Source organism: Carlito syrichta, unplaced genomic scaffold (genome assembly GCF_000164805.1).
Source record: "Carlito syrichta isolate Samal-C Ts95f unplaced genomic scaffold, Tarsius_syrichta-2.0.1 Scaffold304533, whole genome shotgun sequence".
In the NCBI taxonomy this organism is placed as follows: Eukaryota; Metazoa; Chordata; class Mammalia; order Primates; family Tarsiidae; genus Carlito; species Carlito syrichta.
In genome coordinates, this window is record NW_007248629.1 from 8,832 (window position 1) to 32,475 (window position 23,644).

Here is a 23,644-nt window from a genome sequence, read left to right on the forward strand (position 1 = left end):
TAATGATCATTTGTATACCTAACCCTGAATTGTACCCCACATCTTTAAAATTAAAAAATTAAAATTAAAAATAATGTGCTTGCTGTTAAATATATATATATTTCTTTAATGTAAATAATGGTTGAATTCTATTGTGTATAGCCAGTAGACTCTTTCTGTTGTCTGAATGTATACCCCAGTGCTCAATCATGAATACGTATTTGTGATTTAAAATGCTGTGCTCGTGGTTTAAATTTTTGAAAGGTAATTTGTGTTTTTTTCTTTTTCAGAACATTTTAGCTGACTCATCCAGGTCTCATGGAAGTTTGGTTCACCATTCTTCATTGCCATACGTCGTATATCCATCTGAAAAGCCTTTCCTTAACTGTGATCTGCGACGCTCCCCAAACAAGCCCACATTTGCCTATCCGGAAAGCAACAGCAGAGGTAATAGAACCTAATGAAACAGAATTCACTTTTGTGTCCTTCCTAATTCTGAAATTATAGGAAAGTGGATTTCCTCTTTCACTTCCTGTTTTTAGCTTCCTCAAAATATTGTGCTTTTCTTGAATTCTTTACGTTGATTATTGAATGTCATCATCCACTAAATCACCAAAACTAAAATACTTTGAGTCGTCTGTTAGGAACCAAGACTTGTCTTTTGCTTCTGAAATACCCCGAAAGCCTACTCAGATTGTCTTTTTGTTCTCATTGCTTTGGCTTGGGCTCTCGTCATCTGCCCCCTAGATGTTCGTACCGTCTGACTAACCTCTCTGCTCATCATTTCCTTCTCGTTCCCAGTCAGCAACATTTCTGTCGTTTGCCATCATGCATCCTCTCTCCCCCTTTAAGGAAAAATTTTCTGCGCCTCTCCATGACTCCTGTAAGAAATTTTAAAATTTTTCGTGGCCTTCGCCCTGTCTGCCTTCCCAGTTTCATCCTAGCTTCTCTTGTTTTTCTTTACCATCCTTTGCTCTGGCTACTTTAAAATATATGTATTCCTGGACCCTGCCATCTGTATTCATTTTCTTCTTACATTAATAAATTGTTGTGCATTTAGCAGCTTTAAATAGTACAAATTTATTATCTCACAGTGTTTTGTAGGTCAGAAGTCTGAGTGTGCTCGTCTGGGTCTTCTGCTGAGAGCCTTACAAGGCTGAAATCAGGGTATTGGCTGCTGGGAGCTATAGTCTTGACCGGAGGCTGTGGGAAAGATCTGCCTCCAAGCTCATTTAGATTCTTGGCCAGATTCATTTCCTGGCAGTTGCAGCACTGAGGACGTGTTGCCTTGCAGACTCTTGGTCGGAGACAGTCTTTGTTCCTAGACACTGTCCTCGTTCCTTCTCATGCTTTCCTGGTGGTCTCTTAAGCAGCAGGAGGTCAGGTCTCTCCGTGCTTCAGATCTCTCTGACTTCTGCTGTTAAGTTTCTCTGACACCAACTGGAGAAAATTTCCTGGGCATCTGATTAGTTAGATTGGGCCCACTCAGATCATCTGAATCAGTTTGCTAATTTGTTTGTTTGTTTGGGGTGCTTGTGTTGGAGTCCCACTCTGTCGCCCAGGCAGGAGTGCAGTGGCATGCTCACAGCTCACCACAGCCTCAACCTCCTGGGCTCAGGTGATCCTTCCACTTCAGCCTGCTTCGTAGCTGGTACTACAGGTGTGCACGACCATGCATGGCTAATTTTTAAAATTTTTTTGTAAAGGCAAGGTCTCGCTATTTTGCCAGGCTGATGTTGAACTCCTGGGCTCAAACTATCCTCTCACCCTGACCTCCCAAAGTGCTGGAATTACTATCCCATCCCAGAAGATGGTTTTAGTATTGAATTTGTTAATCATCTTTGAGATGGTTCTTCGTCTATAACTTTTGAAATACGCCTACTTCATACTTTGTGAAGTTTAAACGAATTGTATTTGCTTTATTTGAAATATTTTTTCATTTCTTTTTTAAAAAAGTCTTGCTTAATCATCAATATTGCATCAATTGTGTGTATTAATGATTTTGTAGGTAAAAGAAAGGTTGTATTTTAACCATATCATAGGTTAAGCAGGCATTTATAAATTAGAGACTTTTTTGTTTCAACTAGGATATGTATTGTAAGTATCTTAAAAATTAATATCAGAATGAAATTTTTATACACTGTGGACTATTTATATGTAAAATACCAGATAATAATATCTAAGTGCCAATATAAATCCTAGCCATAATTAGGACTCACAAGTGTTTGCAGGTCAGGCATGGTGGTTCATGCCTGTAATCCCAGCACACCGGGAGGCCAAGGTGGGAGAGGATCACTGGAGCCTAGTAGTTCAAGACCAGCCTGGACAACATGATGATACCTTGTCTCTACAGAATATATCAAAAAATTAGCCGGGTGTGATGGTACGTGCCCATAGTCCCACCTACTCAGGCTGAGGTGGAAGGATTGCCTGAGCCCAGGGAGTCGAGGCTGCAGTGACCTGTGAGTAGGCCTCTGTACTCCAGCTGGACGACAGCATGAAACTCCCAAACTCAAAAAAATATATATTTGCTGAAATAAATTTCGCCAAGTAGCATGGTGTCTTTTAAGAATTTCAACACTCAGTACTAACAAGAAGCCTCTTGTAAGATACTGTGACTTGATGATGATGATAAAATGTTAGTTAATGGTTAAAACAATTGATGAGATGCTGTGCATCAGCATATAGCAGTTAAAGGTTTTAGCAATTTCAAAATAGTTGCATGACATTTAAACAGTGTGGATTTAAAATGTTAAAAAGTAAATAACTGAAACCCACAGTGGGCAAAGATCAGTAAGTTTAAGTAATAATTTCTTATTTTAAAAACACAAAATACCTTTCCTTTCCCTGCTGCGGCTGCAGCCATGAGTATGCGCAGGCTTCAGAAGAGGCTTGCCTCTAAGTGTCCTACGGTATGACAAAAAGGTCTGGTTGGACCCCAGTGAGACCAGTGAAATCGCCTGTGCCAGTTCCTGACAGATGATGTGGAAGCTGATCAAAGATGAACTGATCACCACAAGCCCATGACTGTTCATTCCTGGGCTTGATGCCAGAAAAGCACCTTGGCTCACCAGAGGGGCAGGCACATGGCAAAGGTCAGCAAAAGGGGACAACCAAGGCTCCAATTCCGAGAAGGTGACCTGGATGAGGATGCTGCACCGACTGCCCAGAAGGACACCATGGGTCTTAAGATTGACTGCCATACATGCCACAGCCTGCACCTGAAGGGGAAGAATGTGTTCAAACATAAGCAAATTCCCATGGATCACATCCATGAGCTGAAGGCAGAAAAACCCTTCAAGAAGCTTCTGACTGACTAGGCTGAACCTCGCAGGTCTAAGACCAAGGAAGCAAGCAGACACATGAAGAGCACCTCCAGGTCAAGAAGGAGGAGATCATCAAGACTGTGCCAGGAGGTGGAGACAAGAAATAAGGCTCCCCGCTCTTGTCCACATCGTGGCCTTGGTGATTAGAGATCCCTCATGAAAATAAGATGGGCCTTTATCTTCTTGTCAGCGTGTGTGCTCACACACACACACACACACACACACACACTCACACTCACACTCACACACACACACTGGAGTGCGGGGGGCCAGCCCCTGCAAGTTTTGGGGAGTCCCTTGGAAGATGTGGTGGCATCGGCGAATCTGTAGGGACAGATATTAAAAGAAAGAAAGATGGAAGGATAGATATAAAGAGGAAGAAAGAGAAAGAAAGAAAGTGGACAACTGTTCAGTGAAATGAGCAGAAGCCGTTTATTGAAAGTTACAGCAGGTATTTATCCCCAAATTCTACACAGGCCGTCTCACAAGTCTTTCACATGAACACAAAGCCAGGTGCAGGAGGGGCATCCCCCACCCACCAGATGCTTAGGTGTGAGGAGGGACAAACCCCAAGATTGTTTTATTGTTCCCTTTGCTAGTTAATGTTCTTCAAAAGCAGTGCAGCAATCCTTACTAGCCTAATGATGCTCTGATAATAACTTCCAGAGCTCACATAAAACCCATGATGACTAACTTAAACTTTATTACCTTTCTATTCTATGCTAATACTACTCACACAATGCTACGGAAGCTCTTAGTTATAGCTTAAGCCAATTCCTAAAGAATGTGGCCCAGTCCAAAGATCACACCGGGTTCTACAGGATGTGGCCCAGTCCAAGGTCCACGGTGGGCCACCTTTTGCAACAATAGACTACAATCTCTTAACAAAATGGCTATTCTAAAGTCCTATATATCTATCCTAATTTCTATGAAAGTTTCCAATTCCTAATTCTAATATATAAAGCTGATTAGCAGCAGCAAAGCTTCTAAAACCTAAATATAAACTGTAAATGTACGAAGGCCAAAACCTTGATAGTAGAAAATGGAGACAATGAAATTTCTAAAGTTAACTATATTCTTATTAAACCTAAAAATATTATGATTGATTATGCTTGAACTAACATGATTCCTTGGCGTAGCATGACCTATTCTACAATACCTTCTATGAATAAAATAAATTCAATTTCCATAATAGGTAGAAAAAAGACCTTACACTAACTGTAGCTAAAGCTGGCCTAAAAGAATGCAGCCCAGTCCAAAGTACACTGGACCGCTCTTGATAATCATCTATACCATTGAAAAGCTGAAAACAGCTCTCCCTAAGTATATACTAATTCTACAAATATTCTTTTAAATCTTATAAAGAAGCTTATACCATATAAAAGGCTCCCAAATGTGACCTGAATTTGAATTATATCTAATACCTATGCCAAAACCACAGTTTATGGGAAACAGGAACAATGGGTTTCTAAAGTGAGCCATGCCTGTCACAGTCACAGAGCCTTCAGCTTAGGCCAGCAGAGTTCCTTTAGGTTGTTTGTGCTGCCTGGCAAAAGGGGGAGGAAAATGGGGTCTACGGCTCCTGAACACGTCCTAGCAGTCTCGGGGTCCACGGCCCTCCCTGATCCCTAACGCTCAGTGGGCCTCCATGGCTGGCTCCCAACACTGGAGTAACCATGTAACAGTTCTAACAGGAACACACAATCTAAGAATTAGATAGTCTTTCACTACAATATTATATTGAGTTCTCAACTTTACGTCCATGGAAATAAACCTTTTTCAAAGTTCAGTGTAAGACAAATTACTAATGAATGAACGAATACAAAAAATTAAATAGGCAGATGTATTTACAGTCAATAAGTGTTTAACCTAGTGTGTTACTAATAAAACGAATTTCTGCTTGAGTACAGAACTGATGGTTAAGCAACGAAAGAGAGAAGGGTAGGGAGGAAGGAGAGGAAGAGGAAAAATAAGAGAAAAAATAACGTGCAAGACAGTAAATATGCTTTTATGCCTTCAGAGCATGATGGTATGAACTGTTTAAGCAAAGCCTCAAGATAATCTTCATGATTAACCATACTTTTGCGGCATTTAAAAAAAAAAATCAACAGTGCTTTCAGTTGGAGTCACTCTGTGGCCCAGGCTGGAATACAGTGGCACGCTCACAGCCACCCCAGCATCAACCTGTTGGACTCAGGCGATCCTTCTGTCTCAGCCTTCCAAGTAGTCCAAACTACAGGCATGTGCCCCCACACCTGGCTAATTTTTTGATTTACTGTAGAGATGAGGTCTCACCAGATTGCCCAGGCTGGTCTTGAACTCTTGGGTTCGGGCAATCTTCTCACCTCGACCTCCCAAAGTGCTGGGATTACAGGCTTGAGCTACCGCGCCCAGCCAATCGTACTTTCAAAATGAGAAGTAAAGACACAGAAATCACCATTCCCTTCTCACCCCAGAAAGGAGTAGAGGCTATGAGATACGAACAAAGGCCTGAGAGAGTTTGGAAGACATTTGAGGAGAGAGGAGAGGGCTGTGTGGGGAAGCTAGAGGAGAGGGGGTTCTCAGAGGAAGGAGGAACAGGTAGTACAGTTGTTCACGGCGAAATCTCAGCACAGCAAGGGAAAAGCTCCTCAACTCTATCTGCTTTATCAAGGATGTTGTGACTTTGTTTTCTCTTTTTCTTTTTTTAGCATTTTATTTAATTTTTTATTCTTTATTATAAAGATGTGGGGTACAGTTCGGGGTTAGGTACACAGACATTGATTATGCAGGTACCCTTGTTGATGAGGTATGCCCCTCCCTCCCTAGCAGTTTCCCTCAGCTGCCAATCCCACCCCCCTCCCCTGACACTTTCCCACTACTGCCAGTCCCTTTCTTATAGTATTATAATAATTGTTCAAGGTCTGCTGCTTTGTTTTTTCTTACTGGGAGCGTATGAAGTATGTGACGGTACAGTGCCTAAAATTATAGTACAGTGCCACTGCTTTGATGTGAGCTGGAATGAGCCGTTTTACTCCACTTTGCTCTTGCATCATCGTGGGCAAATGTTGACCCAGTGAAAAGAGTACAGAAAGTCCCACTAGCATCATGAAAACAGTGTTGATTCCACAGACCCTGGGGAAGCGTTCTTGAGTCCTGCCCCCCATGTGCCTATGCTCCATACTTTGAGAACTGCTGTAATAAAGCAAATGACAACATCTGGAGTGGTGTTTTGTTCACGTAAGTATTTTCACGGGGTTTGAGAAGAATGTAGATAGCATCTGTTCTAGACTCTAGATGGTAGCTCCTTCAGGGCAGAGACTGTCTTAGTCTTCCTTGTGTTATCTCCTTCACCTTGCAGAGTGCCTTCACGTTGTGCAGTCTATAAATGTTTGTTGAACTGAGGTTCTGTCGGCAGTCAGTCTAAGCAGAAGCAATGGCAGTTGGGTCAGAAAACAGGAGATGGATGAAGGAAAGATTTATGCATATTTTGATGTGGGCATTGAGGAAGGGGAAGAAATCTTTGAGTCCAAGATTTTAATGTGGATGATGAATATGTGGTTAAGACAGGTCACAGGAAACATAGAGGATTTCAAGGAATCAGGTGTAATTTTGGCCATATCGAATTTGAAAAACCTGTGAGTTAGATGGAGATGAATAATAATAAGCAAATGAGAATAGAAGTCTGAAGACTAAGAGAGTGCCGCTCTCTTGAACTCAGGTCGTTAGGGAACAGTAGTGGAGGAAGCCTGCGAGTGTGGAGGCGTTTCTCCAGGGAGAAGGTAGAGAAGAGAGATTTGGAAAATACCCTCATTCAACAGCTAAAATGTAGAAATGGTCACATAGAGAACAACCAAGACAGCAACACTGGGGAAATCAAGGATGCATACTCTTAACTGGTGGTAGAATTGTTCCAAACAACAAATAGGTCCAACTCCGTTATTAACAAGAAATAGCACTGAGCTTTACCAGGCTCAGTGTACACCGTGAGTTGCGGTTTTCTAAATCAGTGACGTACTGGGCTTGGGAAATGAGTACAAAGTCTAACATTAGTTTAATGTTTCTGGAAGTCACTTAAAGCAGTTTCCATACTTTGCACATTAGAGACACTTGGGGATCTTCTTAGATCCCTGGTTTAGATACCTTTTGTATTTTTTTCTTTTTGTGTGGGGTATATCCTGGGGTGTTGGGATTTTGAAAAGCTCCCAGGGTAGTTCGGAAGTGTAGTAAAAGTTTTGGGAACCACTCTGTTAGGCAAAAGATGAATTACTAAGATGAGGTTAAGTTCTACTAGGTAAAAAAGTTAGGGAGAAGGGTATTGCTACTAATTATCATCTAATTGATATTTTAAATTAATAGTCATGGAGACTTTTCCTTATTCAGACCTCTTGAGTGCCAGCTGGTGCAACATGCAGTGATACCATGGGAGTTTTAATTGTGAATGACAGCCCCCAGCCCTAGGGACAAAGAGGAAAAGCATGCACAGTTGGCTCTCCATGCCCGTGGGTTCTGCATCTTTGGGTTCGGCCAACTCAGATCAGGCATGTAGTTAGGCCTGTGATGGTTGCGTCTGTACGAAGATGTATAGACTTTTTGTCATTGTTCCCTAAACAATACAGTGGAACAACTACTTACATAACATTTACATTGTATGAGGTACTACAAGTAATCTAGAGATAACTTATAAAGCATATAGGAGGATGTGCTAAGTTAGATGCAAATACTAGACCGTTTTGTGTAAGGGACTTAAGTACCCTTGAGTTTGGGTGTAAGGGGGCAGTTCTCCGCAGACACCGAGGTTTGACAGTGTCTTCATATGGACATCACCTCCTAACCTCCTCAGGAGCCAACGGCACACAAACGTGAACGTGGACAGCCTGGGTATGGTATCCTTTTCCAGGGAAGACCAGAGAGAAGAGAGACTCCAGCTACCAACTGACATATTTTCATAAGAAAAATAAATACTGCCCTTTATTTCAAAAAAATATAAATGAGGGATTGTCTCCTACCCCCAGGGAGTTCACATTTCAGGAATGGTTAAAGTTTAAGGAAAACTGTGTATCTCCCTTTGTGTCTTATACTCTCATATGTAACTAACTAAAGTATATTTAATTTTGAACATAAATATTTTGGATAATATAGAGGATAAAACTTTTAAATCTGGTATCCTCTTTGAACAGTATATTTTGGAAAAGAAAATAAATAGATACAGTTTTAAGTTTTTTGGTATATAACTTTTTTTCCTTTCAGATACTTAGATTTTGCTTCTTTTTCAAGAAATACTCCCACTGTCTCTCCTCTCAATATACGAAGTTAAAAATCTCTTAATTTATTGTTCACTTCTACATAAGAGTATTTCTTATTCAAGAGTTTTTCCAAGTAATGTGGTAACTTGGACATAAGTGGTGCAGTATAGTCTATGTTCTTATAAATGGGAGGGCAGAGTAGAAGGGAAAAGAAAGCTACTCTTCTAAGGAAAAAAATGCTTATGATTCATCATTTAATCACCTGGAATGTTTTTTAACTCAAAAAAGGAGACATGTTAGAGTTGAATTTAAAATTGAAAACTGATGCCAAGTATAGCTAACTATTGAAGATACGAAGTGTAAATCAATCATTTGAATCTAAAAATCCCTAATTAGAAAAGTAGACAAGAAGGAGATGAAGTGAAAAGTTTGCCATGTTTCTTATATTAATTGTCTTTTATATAAATTTCACTTGTGACATAGTGTGTTCAGGGATGTGTATACGTTTATGTGCTTTGAAATGTATTGGTAGCCACTAGTAGAATAAAGTCACATTGTATTTTTCTCTTACTGGATGTCTTTCTTTAAAGGACTTAGAAAACAAAAGTACAGCTGGTAAAATCTCAGTGATAGAAGCTTTTGGCTGAAGTAGCTTTGGCAAAGAGAAATCTTGATTTACAGAACAACCGAGAACAGGCAGGGCAAGTATACGACTGGACGTTAGGGACGTCAGGGGCTTCGATGTGGCCGGCACTTTCTCTCCCTCTCTTTTTGTCCCTGCTTCCAGCTAGCTTCATATTTTTCTAGCTACAGACCAACCTTTTCCACACAGCAGGAATCATGACTACTATGGTTTTGAGGTTGAAGTTAAGCCGCTTCTGGCTTCAGCCTTTTGGACAAGTATCCCAAGAAGACAGCCATTGTGGACCCCCTAGCTGAGTGCCGCCTGTGGAGCAGCTGGCCAGACATGTGGAAGGCAGTCAAGGGATAGGAAACACCCAGAAAAAGAGGTCCTTCCATCAGGCAAACAGTTGCGAAGGTGTATGCTGTACTCAAATAGTAAAATAGAACAAGAGCATTCAAAGAAGCAGCATGAAATATGATGAAATAATGTATTAGCTGTAACATGATTATGTTAATTCAAAAGAAAAGTCAATAAATACTTAAAACCTGAAACAAAATGAAACATTAAAAGTAAGAGATTGGCAAAGATAGTGGGACCATAAAATAATAAGGATGGATGACAATGTTACTATTTTTTTTTTGAGTTGGAGTCTCACTCTGTCGCCCAGACTGGAGTGCAGTGGCCGCTCCCGGCCACCGCAGCCTCCACCTGCTGGGCTCCGGCGATCCTTTCGCCTCAACCTTCCGAGTAGCTGGAACTACAGGTGCGCGCTACCACGCCCGGCTAATTTTTTATTTATTGTAGAGATGAGGTCTCGCCGAGTTTCCCGGGCGGGTCTCAAACCGGCGGGCTCAGGCAGTCCACCCACCTCAGCCTCCTAAAGGCGCGGGATTACAGGCTGAGCCAATGAGCCCGGCAACAAAGTTACTATCAAACGGAATAGTATAGACAAATACCAGCAGTTTTATGTAATAGTAAATAACAGTAAATAATATTTAGCTTAATTCTAGAAGGAGATATCCCCAGGTGCCAGAAATAAAATGAGTTTCAAGCTAGGGCGGTAAGAAGGGAATTAAACCCAAAAACCTCAGAAGTCTTGGCATTAGACCAAAGTCTTGGGTGTTGGGTACAGTAGGGGAGAAGATGGGATTTTATTTTATTTTATTTTGAGTTGGAATCTCACTGTTGCCCAGGCTGGAGTGCAGTGGAACGCTCACTGCCACTGCAGCCTCAACCTGCTGGACTCAAGCTATCCTTCCACCTCAGCCTTCCAAGTAGCTGGAACCACAGGTATACGCCACCACACCCGGCTGATTTTTTTATTTATTGTAGAGAGGAGGTCTTACCAAGTTGCTGAGGTGAGTCTTGAGCACTTGGGCTCAGGCAGTCCTTACACCTCAGCCTCCTGAAGTGCTGGAATTACAGGCGTGGGCCTCCGTGCCCTTCAGGGATTTTAAATGTAGGTGGGTACCCGAGAAAAAAGCTGTAGGCCCTGGCGAGGCAGCGCCTGGATGCACCTTTGGAAAGCTGGGCATAATGAGAGTAGTTGGAAGCAGAACTTGGCCCTGGGTTATGGGGAAGAGGCCGTAGGTGGAACGGCCACCTCTGGAAGATCGACCCAAACCTGTCTCGTGCTTGTTGAAGTGCGTACACGAAGCCTACTGTCTACAAAGTCAGTGAAAACTCTTAATATGATGAGTTGTCAATAAAGCAGACTCACAGAAATAAGGATGATAGAAAATCGTGGCTAAGGGCAATCCCACTAACTTACAAAAGCATTTTTAAAAACCCAAAAGATTTCAAGATAATTTTTGTAATTATACCTAGATTGTAGGAGTATAGGTGTGGCTGTTTTTTGTTTTTGATCACGTTTTTTCTAAATTCTTACATTCAAGTATTTCTTGAAAAAACAGTAAAGCACCACACCTTTAAACAGGGATTGTGGTACTTTGAAGGAAATTAATATCTTAAATACTTCCATTATTGAGCAAAAAATGAAAATAATTAAGCATTAACTCAAATTGATTAACAAAAGAGGAGTGAGGAAAGTGGGAGAAGGAGCTAATATTCAGGCTTTATTTTGCTTTGTTATGAAAGTGTTGAACATTGAAAGGAGATGCTGAGATGCAAGAACAGAACATAAATCTGTTTATACAATTAGAAATAAAAATATTGTAGATTTTAATAGTAACTTATATTGAGTCTCTATTAATATTTGAATACATAAAGATTGTGTGTATGTCATCAAAGCCTCAGTAAGGCTCTAGCCTCGAATAGTTTTAGGGAATTAATTTTGAGAAATGTTTGAAAAGTAAATAATTCTCATATATAAGCCATTCAAGAACACAGAACAGGAAAGCGCATTGCCTACCGTGGGTCTTTGGTAACTACAGTTGCTTACATAGAACAAAAATGGAGTTTTCCAGCCAGTTTTAATAATATAGATAGAAAAATAAAAAACTAGCAAATTATATACTGTTGGGTATAATTTAATGAAGGAATGAAACGTTTGCTATTACAAAATATTATTTTAGTGAATATGCCTCAGTAGTTCAAAAGAGGTTAAAAAATCTCAATGGATATTGAAAGAGACAAAAATTTTCTCTTTTCGATTACACAATCTGATTATTGCAGGTATATAAAAGAATTGTTCCTTTTAACACTAATCTTATATCTAGACTTTCCTATTCTCATAGCTTTTTTCAGGTTCTGTGTGTGTTTCATGTCTTCATTCTTTCCAATTAGATTATAGTCTCATTACATACAAGCAGAAATAATAAGCTGACTACATTGTAAAATGTATCAGCCCTGTTTGGGGACGGTCACATCCCTAGTAGGCACTGAGAAATTGAGAAATGAATGAATTGTGTTAATAAATGGGCAGCTTTGCCTTGTGTTGAGTAAGAAGTACTTGATTCTTAAAAGATGGCAGTTCTCCCTACTTATTGTGTAGTTAAAATCACATTTAGGTAAAGCTATTCTGAGTAATCAGTTGACAAGAATAGTTTTGAAATGTTTTAAAGGTTAGTACGGGAGACTCAGGATTGATGTTTTCAAAGTTTTGATCATTGAAATATGTGTATAATATTAGTGAAACCAGATTAGCAGTAAGGTCTGAAACTGTCTTGGGGATGTGTGTAAGTAATAATTATAGCATCTAATATGCATTGGGAGATGTGTGAATTTAGCATATAATAAATTTGTCATTTAAAGTTGTTTCTTCAATACAAAAATGCTTTTTATTTAAAGAAATAAATGTAAAAACATATTAAACTTATAATAAAAGAAAATATAAAGTATTTGATCTTGATGGGAAAGAATGTCAGGTATCTATGCATGTGAAAAACCAAAATTTCTATACGTCCAAACTAGCACCCAAACTAGAATTAAGGGCAGATAACGAAAAGAAGGAAGGTAAACTTTTTCCCATAGAAAAATGGGCAAAGAAAATAAGTATTGTGAAATTATTCTACAAAAAATTTTGACATTAGCATTTTCTAGTGGTCAGTGTCTCCGGGTGCTGCAAAATTGCATTATACTTTGGTGCATTTTGAGGAGCAAGTGCTGTTTTCATGCATTGTATTTACTGACCAAACGCAAGGGAGAAAATTGGCTGATAATATATGTAAGAATATTTAAAGTTTAATAGAAATGCAAAATAATGAGAAATAGCATGTTTTTGTTACCAGAGGCAGCGATTTTGTAATTAGTCATAGTTTGTGTTGGCAAGGGCATATACGTCTGATGAAAGTATAAAGCTATAAAACTGATACAACCTCTTTTGCAAGCACTCTGTGTCAGAATCTTTAAAATACGCATGCTCTGTGACTCAGTAACTTAATTTTTGGTTTTAAATTACTAGTCATAGTAAATAATCTCTTAATACTATCTGATTACATGAGGGAATACTCATTGTTTAATAACGCTAAGGTGAAAAACAAAACTTGGGTATATTTTTATCTCCAATTTATTTTACATATGTAGAAAAAGATTGAAAGAACCAGACATGACAATCATTATCTCTGGGTAGTAGGATTATTGGTTATTCTTCTCTTCATTGTATTTTATTATGTCTTCTACATTTTCTACAGTGCATATGTATTTATTTTATAAGCAGAAACTTTGGAAGGGTAATTTAGAGAGTGGGTAAAATGCAAATTTAAAAATAATCTTTGTTGTGCTTAACTGTTTTTAACTTTACAATTGGATTCTACATGTGATCTTGTTAATAAAATAAAAAAGATTTAAGACAGTTCGTAACATACTTTAGGACAATTGCATGAATTTTGTATCATTAGCTTTTTGGATTTTTTTACTTGAGCATTTCAAAGACTCTAAACATGTCTTTAAGTAGATTTTTACAAAAACAAATATGGGATTATTAACATTTTATTGTTCCCAAAGAGTGGTCCTCCACTAGACCCCCGTCAGTGTTATTTTTTATTTAGATTACTTTATTCTTTCTCAGCATATGTTCTCCATATATGTTGTTATCTTACAGTATTCACATTTGTATTTGGCAGCTATTTTTTCTGCTCTAAAGAATCTTCAAGATAAAATTCGACGCTTGGAACTTGAAAGAATTCAGGCAGAAGAAAGTGTGAAAACCTTGTCTAGAGAAACAATTGAATATAAGAAAGTACTGGATGAACAGATACAAGAAAGGGAGAATTCAAAGAATGAGGAGTCAAAGCACAATCAAGGTTTGCTTAATTATGAAGGAAATTAAATTTTGTCAGAATAAATATTGTGAAAATATTCTTTTTTTTTTTCAGGCTTTAAAACTTTATTTGCGTATTTTAAAAATTGTGCATTCCAATAATTAAAGTCATTTGAACAAAAAATGGCACTGATTAAACTGCATTTGACAGCCTGCAGGACACCTTGGGCTGGTTGGATTGACTCTAGGTTCCACTGCCGTCCCACCCCACTTCTTCACCAACAGGCAAGCCCTTTTCCTCCCCTGCCAGCCAGACAGGCAAACAGGAGAGGCAGGCGCGGCCTTCGTCGTCAGTCGTTCTCTGATGGGAAAAGGGCAGCACAGTCATTTAAACTTGATCCAGCCTCTTTGCATCTTGCCAAGTTAAACAGCTAAAAGAAGTACAATAAGGCAGTGATTGTGGGATGTTCAGTGCATACTGGCAGCGCTGGCCTCATTACGATTCACCTGCTTGCTTCTCCTGTTCGATCGTTTTCTTTGGAAGGCAGTGGGTTTTTCTCTTGTGTTTCTGTCTTCTTCAATTTCGACTTAGCAAATTTCTCGATCTCGGCCATTTCGGGTTTGTCAGACGTGGTCTTGGAGGGAGCAGAGAGAGGCTTTTGAGCGAGGAAAATCTGGTCTGCGCAGTGGCTAAGGCCAAGTCATGAAACTATTTTAAAAGAAATTTTATGTTAGTATTTTCTAGTGGACGTTATCTCCAGTCACTACAAAATTGCACTCGCTCTTAGTACAGTTTTGAGGAGCAAGTACTGTTTTCACGCATCGTATTTACTGACCAAATGCAAGGCAGATTTGCCGGGCGTATACGAAGAGAATGATGTTGGCAGTCTGAAAAGGCTTCTAGGGTTATGGGAAGCGTTTATGTTATATGCACAGTAGACTCAGTTTCTGTTGACAGCTTATTAAAACTGTTATAAATGAGCTAATTGGTGCTTTTGTTTTGTATTCTTAGAATTGACATCTCAGTTATTAGCTGCTGAAAATAAATGTAATCTTTTAGAAAAACAATTGGAATACATGCGAAATATGATAAAGCATGCAGAAATGGAGAGGACATCTGTCTTAGAGAAACAGGTAAGGCACCTCACAGACTGATACTCAAGAACAGGTATAGGGGAAAACAGATAGGAATACAAACAGACCTTTCGTTTTCCGTGAGGACTAATGGTGCTGTTCTAGCCCAGGACTGAAATTTCTTGAGATCATTGATGACATCTGAAGATGTGATTGACTTTCTTTATTGTTATTGTTGTTTCAGTATAGTTTTCCTTAAATGAGAAAAATACAGTTGTGGGATATTTTAACCTTTGCACCTGGAGACATCTCGCAGATTGCCTCCCAGCAACTTGATTGCACTTTTTTACGAAAGTGAAAAATGAATTATTTCCTACTAAATACTATAATGTTGGAGCCAATTATTTTATTGTAATGGCATTTGGCTTGTAACAGAATTTGGGGCATCGAGGAACTTATTTATGACAAAAAAAATCAAAAATTTTTATCTTCTATTTTTCTAACGTGGTAACATGAAACACTCACTGGCACACGTTGCAGGTTCATTGCTATACATGTGCAATAGGAATTTGTTTGCTGTCTTCCACCTGGTGTTTCTCTATTTGAACAGACAGTGCAGTCTCGTTTTCTTCCTCCCACACTAATAATATGTCATTTATTGTCCAGTCTGTTGTTCGTAGACGAAGTGGAAGGACATTCTCTGTCCACATAATGGCAGCTGATATTTTTTAATGTGTGTCTCAGTATATATTCCATCTCTTTGTTTGCTTTATCATGCAGTTTGAACAGAACACTTCAAAGAAAGATACATTTTTTGAAAAATGTGTGCTAGTATAAGTTTGTCCTATATAATCACCAGCAATCTCTTTATGTCCCTGAGAGGAGACATCTGAGTGCTTTGCTAGATTTACAGTGTCCCCTCAGAGAGGACATCCAAGTGCAAAGAATTAAAGTCATGTTAACTTCTTTGAGTCTACATTTTTAAAAGTAGAAATACTCTTATACCTCAGTGCCTCTTAAAGACTCAAGTGAGACACACATTTGAAGGTTTTTAATACTTTGTAAAACTCTTTGCAGTTGTTACATTAGCAAGGTATTTTTCTGCTTTGTTACACCAAGAGTTCTTTGTTTTAGGTAGCCTGCACATGTGTGAGAGAACATCTACAACATCAGTCTCGAATATATTTTGTTAAAGCATCTTCCTTTTCCTGTTATAAATCTAGAATTTGAATTTACTGTAAATACTACAATTTATGGACAGCTTAACTCTATTGTGTAAAATTTGAATTTTATATGCTTAACATGCTAGATACCCTGTGGTGTAAAAAAAAACAAAGGCGCTATGTAGTTGTCCCTTCATGCCCATATGGGAACTAGTGGAACTGGTTCTAGGACCCCATGGATGCCAGAGTCCACTGATGCTTGAGTCCCATGCAAAATGGAGTGGTACCTGCGTGTAGCCTACACTGTTTGACCTCAGTATCCCTTCATTTGTTTTTGAGTTCTTTCCTTTTTGTTATAACTAGAGATTTTTCCTTTCTTACTCTCAATATTGAGCTGTTATTGTTATTGCTATGTTTTGTTTAATATTTCTGTGATGGATAGGGTAGGAAAAGAAGAGTCAGTACAGTAAACCAACTTTAAGATGCCTTCACTAATGCTCATCTAGAAGATAACTATTAGACACACGCAAAAGGTGTCTTAAGAGTGGCTCCAGTACTGGAAATAAAATATGGTTAAGCTGTGAATATCCGTAGGGTGGATGGGGGGCTTAATTCACACAAATTCTTGTTAAAACTATTGCTTTGTCATACTCAGATTTTTGTTAGTAGGATACCTGTTGCTATAGCCTTATATTTATGTTTATAAGTTCAAATACCTAGTGTTTTAGCTTTTTACCAATAGACTCCAATTTAGTATATTCTACTTAGTTTAATCATTTCCCCTGTGACTATCCTTTTTTAAAATCTATATAAGGAAACAGTCTTTGCAAATCTTTGACTCTAAACCTCAAAAAGTTAAAAGCGATATTTTGCATAGAATTTAAAGTAAATGTAAAGGCTAAATACCAAAACCAAAATTAATACCTTAATTAAAAGATTGACTACTTCAGAGGACCAGGCTAAATGAAGGTGTGTGTGTGTGTGTGTGTGTGTGTGTGTACACAACCTGTGTGTCCAGTAAATCCCTGCTATCCCAGGGCATAAAAATAGTCTCACTGTATAAGCCATATGTTATGTAAAATAACATATGCAGTAAGAACAATATTCCACTTAATCGCTTGTTGATGCTCATGTGGTTTCATCTTAGTGTTGTTTTCCTAGAATTTCTCTGCATATCTAAGTAGGTCTGTGAAGGACCAGTCAAATATCAGACAGTATATTCTAACATATGCTCAGTGTTTGTCTGTTTATTTGATTGTCCGATTGTCATGCTGTATTTAATATTGCTTTTCAGGTTTCCCTAGAAAGAGAACGGCAGCATGATCAAACACACGTTCAGAGCCAACTTGAAAAGCTGGATCTTCTCGAACAGGAGTACAACAAACTTACTACAATGCAGGCCCTTGCAGAAGTCAGTGCATGCAGTTGATACTCAATGACACATACCAGGGTTTTCACAAATTGATATCACTGCATATTTATAACTTATATAAAGGTGATCTTAGGGTAAAGTATATAGGAGTTTTTAAAAGGAAAAATTAAATTTGGAGAGAATGTTCACATTTTACACTTTTGGGCATGAGAGAGTCATTTGTGAAAATGTTGAAAATTAAATGCTTTTTAGTATCCTCAAGGCTTGTACCGCTTGATTTGAGCTGTTCTCTGAGCTGATTTTAGTTTTATTTCATTTGGGAGGTATTTAATGTCACCGGGAAGAAAGTTCCAGATTCAGCTTCCATATGCCTGTTGACCTTCATACAGAGCTGTGTTATTCAGCCATAGATTGTACCATAATTCTGTCCAGCTGCCTCACAAATGACTCATAATTGAACTCAAAGGAGAGTGTCAAACTTGGAGCTCCCATTACTGGAGTGAACTCACAAGCTTATATTGACTGTGCTAAAATTTACCATGTGTTCCTATACTGTTTTAACCTTTTCCAAATAGAGCCTTAAGACTTTTTGCTGTTATCTCTTTGATATTTTTATCATTAGAAAAAGATGCAAGAGTTGGAAGCAAAACTCCGCAAAGAAGAACAAGAGAGGAAGCGCATGCAAGCCAAGGCAGCTGAGGTGGGTTGAGTGCCAGCAAGTGCAAATATTACACCATCAGTTTGGAGTTACATACTTTGTGCTTAACTCATGAGATAGAATTTATGGAGCAGCTGCAATTAGTGGAGCTAATATGCTCCTGTATGAAAAAAAGGATAAATTATAATAGCGGTTCAAGATAAAATGAGAGACTGGTATTAATTTTAAATATTTGACAAATGTTGATAGATTGGTTCGAGATAGACACGTGATGTTTTCAGTCAGATACTGTTGGTTGGTGTGAACAGGCTTCTTACATGGCACATCTAAAATTTGAATCATAGCTTTTCTTTCTATGTCATTCACTTCAGCCTCTCATTTTTTCTAGTTGCAGATTGGTTTAGAAACAAATAGACTTATCTCTGAAGATAAGACAACTCCATATGTTCCTAGTACAAGAAGAACTAAAAAAAAGAAGTCAAAACCACCAGAAAAGGTATGAAAACAGAATCAATCTGACAAAATGGTGATTACTTGGGGAAATTTATATGAGACACCATAAACTGTGTGGTGTTCCGTGTCCATCTTGGGGAGACTAAATCTCCTTCCGTCTCGGTTTCTTTCTTCATTTGGAAGATGAGAATAAGTAACATCTTACTCCTAAATTTTTATTCTGGTGGTGATAAAATGTATTTACGCATTCTGGAACCACAGAACACTGTGCAAAATTAGCCTGATTCGGTATGAAGTGAGTTGCCTTTTGCTCTTAACGAGTTAAATGTGTGTGCACACTGTTTCTCTGCTCAGAATGTAACTGCTGCCTTGCCGAGTGCTTTCTCCTCCCAGCCTAGCCTAGGCTGGGATGTGCGTTACAGATCACAGGTGAGGCAGGCAGTAGTAGTCCAGAAGTGAGCTGACGTGTTTCAAGTTAGTCATGCACACAGTCGGTTTTTATTATCACCTGAAATAAAAATTGTTTTTTCTTTTTGTTCAGAAAAGTCCTCGGAACTGTTTTGGTGGACAACCACATTACAGATTATGCTTGGGGGATATGCCATTTGTGGCTGGGAAGGTAAGTTGGCCAAACTCTGGATATTTTTGTGCAACTTAGAGCTCTGAATTAAATCCACACATCTGTCTGAATGTCTGTAAATGGTAGAACCATTTTTCTGCCATCTTTACCGGTTTGGGTCCTGGTGATGTTAGAATGAGATGGGAAAAGGTTTTCTGGGCTTTGGGGAGGAGGTAGTGAGGATGCCTTAGAGCAGATGAAGTGTGTGTGCGTGGAAGAGCAGTGATCAAAGCAGTAGGCCATGGGTAGAAGAAGGTGTCACTGCAGATGGAGGTCACGGCAATAAGAAAGGTATGCTTGCCACATTGGACTCTTACTGTGTGTTCTGTTGATTTATATCTAGATTTGGTAGCTGTTAACTGGGTGCAGTGACTCATGCCTGTAATCCCAACACTTTGGGAGGCTAAAAGAGGAGGATCACTTCAGGCCAGGAGTTCAAGACCAGCCTGGGAAACATAGTGAGACCTTGTCTCTACCTAAAAAAAGAAAAAAGTAAGCCGGGCTCGGTGGCTCAGCCTGTAATCCCGCGCCTTTGGGAGGCTGAGGTGAGTGGATCGCCTGAGCCCGCGGGTTCGAGACCCGCCTGGGCAGCGGGACCTCCTCTCTACAATAAATCAAAAAATCAGCCGGGCGTGGTAGCACATGCCTGTAATTCTGGCTACTCAGAAGGATCGCCGGAGCCCAGCAGGTCGAGGCTGCGGTGACTAGGAGCGGCCACTGCACTCCAGTCTGGGCGACAGAGTGAGACTCCAACTCAAAAAAAATAAAGTATATGTGGTAGATATTTAAATAAATAGATAGCACATCCTATATTTCCTCACATCCAAATTATTTCTAGGGATATTTCCAGAAAGCAGTCGCACATAGCCTTGCACCGTACGTTTCATTGGCATTTAAATGTTGAGGTGATGATATTGTCGATCATCAGCCAGTACTGAGTGGTTTCTGATAAATGCCTAACACTGTCTTAGTTTGTGTTACTTTTTATGAGCTGTTTGTGTTACAGATTGTTTCATGTCTAGATTCCTTGAGTACCCAACTGTATTGTAAATTTTAGCAGCTTGGTAAGTAAATTCCTTTGAGGGTTTTTTTGTTGTTGCTTATATTTATTATAAGCCCTCAGTGAAATCTTGTGGAAACAATATTAGTGATGAGAAGCTTTTGAAAAAAGTACAGTTGGCCCTTCAACAAAATGGACTTGAAACGTGCAGATCCACTTACATGGATTCTTTTTTTTAAATAAGTACATTAGAAAAGTGAGGGGAGACTCGTGACAAGTTGAAAAAACTTGCAGGTGAGCAACGTAGCCTAGGAATGCCGGGAATGGAGAAAAGGGTTTGTCCGGAACGATGAATACGTGGATACCAGCCTGTTTAACGTTTGCTATTTAAAAAGCTACAATTTATCAGAGCTGCACACGGCGCCGTTTGTAATTGAGAGAAATGTAAAAAGATCTCAAGTGTTAAATCATGACCGCGAAAGTCCACTGTAGTACACACTGCTGCTGTGATGCTTTTGTGGCCACCTCCTGTTGCTAATGCAGTAGGCTCCAGGAACTGAGTGTCACAGTGAAGGGATCTCTGGCAACTCTTGCATGGTCCCCATCTGTGTAGTGCAGTAGTGTAAACCTTGAGGCACTGTGAGACCCTACAGAGTGCCACTAGAGACGCTGGAACTTTCCCCCAAGAAGCAAGGTCATGTTGCAACAAGAAATGTGGAATTGCTTGCTGTGTGCTGTAGAGAGAGGTCTGCAGCCATGGTTGCCCACCTTCCAAAATAAGTGAATTCACTGGGGAGAAAAAGGAGCCAGGCATGGCGGAGTGTGCCTGTCGTCTCAGCTCCTCAGGAGACTGAGGTGGGAGGATTACTTGAGCCCAGGAGGTGAAGGCTGCAGGGAGCTATGATTGCACTACTACACTCCAGCCTGGGTGGCAGAGGTAAGACTCCGTCTCTTTAAAAGGAAGAAACAGAAATTCATGATGCCATCACTGCGGCTACCTAACGGTAGGGTATCTTCATCTCATATCCAAAATACAGCTTTTATATGAGTGCAGAATTGCTGTAAGAAAGGCATACCTACAGATTCTAATTAATGATTTGGGAAAAAATGAAGGCATTATATGACAACTTACAGCACAAAGAAGATGAAGCATGTAAAGCTGGAGAATTTACTTTCAGCAAAGGATGGTTTGATCATTTTAGAGGTCTGGCTTAAAAAATGTCAAGATAGGCCTGGCATAGTGGCTTACACCTATTATTCCAGCACTTTGGGAGGATCGCTTGAGCCCAAAAGTTTGAGACCAGCCTAGGTAACATAGTGAGACTTCATGTCTACTAAAAATTTTTAAAATTATCTGGGCATGGTGGCATGCACCCGTGGTCCCAGGTGCTTGGGAGGCTGAGGTGAGAGGATCGTCTGAGCTCAGAATGTCAAGGCTGCAGTGAGCCTTGAGTGTGCCACTGCACTCCAGCCTGGGTGACAAAGTGAGACCTGGACTTGGGGGGGGGTGTCGTCAAGATAACAGCAGAAGCAGTTTATGCTGACCAAGAGGCAACAGGCAAATTTCCCAGATGACACTAAGGAAATCCTCAAGGAGAAAAGTTATCTGCCTGAACAGATTTCTAATACACAGCACCCCATTCTGGGAGGGGGAAAAAGCCGCAAATGATGTTTATTAGTAAAGAAGAGAAGCAAACACCAGAATGACAGAAAATGACCTGAGGGAGACTGCGCTTCTGAACCAGCGCAGGCCGTGGGAAAGGCACAGGAAGGCGGCGTCAGGAAACGACGCCCGACCTCGTGGAAGGGTGTTGGTTACTGAAGACTGCTTTGACTTCCGGAAACTGAAGCGCACTGTAGAAGAAAGACGTCGCTGGAGAAATGGGCAAGTCAGAGATGACAGTGCACAGAAGTTACATCGCACTCTGAAAAGTTGCGTGGGGTGGCTGCCTCTCCTGCCTTGCCCTCCATCTTGTCCTCTTCTGCCTCTGCTGCCCAAGGCAGAAGGACTACCCATGCCGCCGCTACCTCCTCTTCCTCCTCCTCCTCCTCCTCTTCCTCCGCACGACGACGGCGAGGAGGAAGGTATTCATGGTGATCCGCTGCCACTGAATGGTAGCTTTGGTTTTTTTCTCCTTTTGTTTTGTTTTTTTGAGTCTGGGCTTTACTCTGTCACCCAGGCTGGAATGAAGGGAAATGATCACATCTCAACGCAGCCTCAGCCTCCTGGACTCAGGCAGTTCTGCCTCAGCTTCCCGGAGTACTCCTGGCTGGCTTGCTTGCTTGCTTGTTTTGTTTGTTTATTTAAGAGACAGGGTCTCTCATTAAGTTGCCCAGGCTGGTCTTGAACTCCTGGACTCAAGCAGTCCTCCCACTTCGGCCTCCCCAAGTGTTGGGATTATAGACACGAGCCATGTGCCTGGCCTCTCATTTTCTTAATAACACTGTCTTTTCTCTAGCTTATTTTGGTAGACTACAATGATATTACAGACAACATTACAAAATATGTGTTGATCAACTGGTATTGGTAAGGCTTCTGTCTTATAGTAGGCTGTTGGTAATCAAGTATCTGGAGAGTCAAAAGTCACATGCAAAGTTTTGACTGCACAGGGGATCGGTATCCCTAACCCCTCCATTGCTCAAGGGTCAGTCGTACATTAATAAATATAATAGGCCGGGCTCGGTGGCTCAGCCTGTAATCCCAGCACTTTGGGAGGCCGAGACAAGAGGATTGCCTGAGTCTGTGGGTTCGAGATCAGCCCGGGCAACTTGGCAAGACCTTGTCTCTACAATAAATCAATAAATAATTCGCTGGGTGTGGTCTATAGTTCCAGCTACTTGAGGCGGAAGGATCGCCAGAGCCCAACAGGTCGAAGCTGGGGTGGCCATGAGTGTGCCACTGCACTCCAGCCTGGGTGACAGAGTGAGACTCCAACTCAAAATAGATAGGTAGAGAGAATAAAAACAGGAAGAAGAGAATTTTTAAAAATTACTTATTGCATGTTGAAAGTGTACTAGCAGGCAGTTAGTATAGCTAATATAATTCATGAGGAAAATTGGATAGCGGTGATTGGTTTTCAAATGACGGACCAGCCTTGCATTCCTGCAGCCAACCCCCCTCAGGTGTCGTGGATAATACCTTTGATATATTGCTGCATCCAATTTGCTAACAGTAGACATTAAGATAAGAAGAATATCTGTTGACCTTAGCACGGTGGTGTCTAAATCTGGCTGATCAGAATCAAGTGGAGGACGTAGACAAATTCTCAGACCCATCCCCACACCAGTTGAGTTTGGAGTGCTATCTGGGAATTTTCTGCATTTTAAATAAGCTTTCTGTTGATGTCTGTGGAGTCAAGTAAGCTCAGCCATCTTTTGTAAGCTAGAATGCCACATTGAGATTGCTGTTTAGCATTCAAAACAAAAACTAGCAATTTTTGAGAAGGCTACCCGGTTGTTCCTCTTTATGTTGTTTATATGACAGACATGT

General features: G+C 40.1%; 1 protein-coding gene and 1 pseudogene across 1 annotated transcript in view; one reads left to right on the top strand and one right to left on the bottom strand.

Annotated features, from left to right (window-relative positions):
• Positions 1-269: 269 nt before the first annotated feature.
• The window catches only part of CEP57 (centrosomal protein 57), a 28,548-nt gene continuing 5,173 nt past the window's right edge, over positions 270-23,644 (top strand). Inside the window, exons 1-7 of the mRNA XM_021713418.1 lie at positions 270-426; positions 13,699-13,858; positions 14,828-14,949; positions 17,347-17,463; positions 18,047-18,124; positions 18,471-18,578; positions 19,077-19,154. Of these exons, the coding sequence (XP_021569093.1) occupies positions 298-426; positions 13,699-13,858; positions 14,828-14,949; positions 17,347-17,463; positions 18,047-18,124; positions 18,471-18,578; positions 19,077-19,154 (792 nt within the window). The 5' untranslated portion in view covers positions 270-297. The remainder of the gene's footprint in view (positions 427-13,698; positions 13,859-14,827; positions 14,950-17,346; positions 17,464-18,046; positions 18,125-18,470; positions 18,579-19,076; positions 19,155-23,644) is intronic.
• Positions 14,312-14,638, bottom strand: LOC103262515 (annotated as a pseudogene).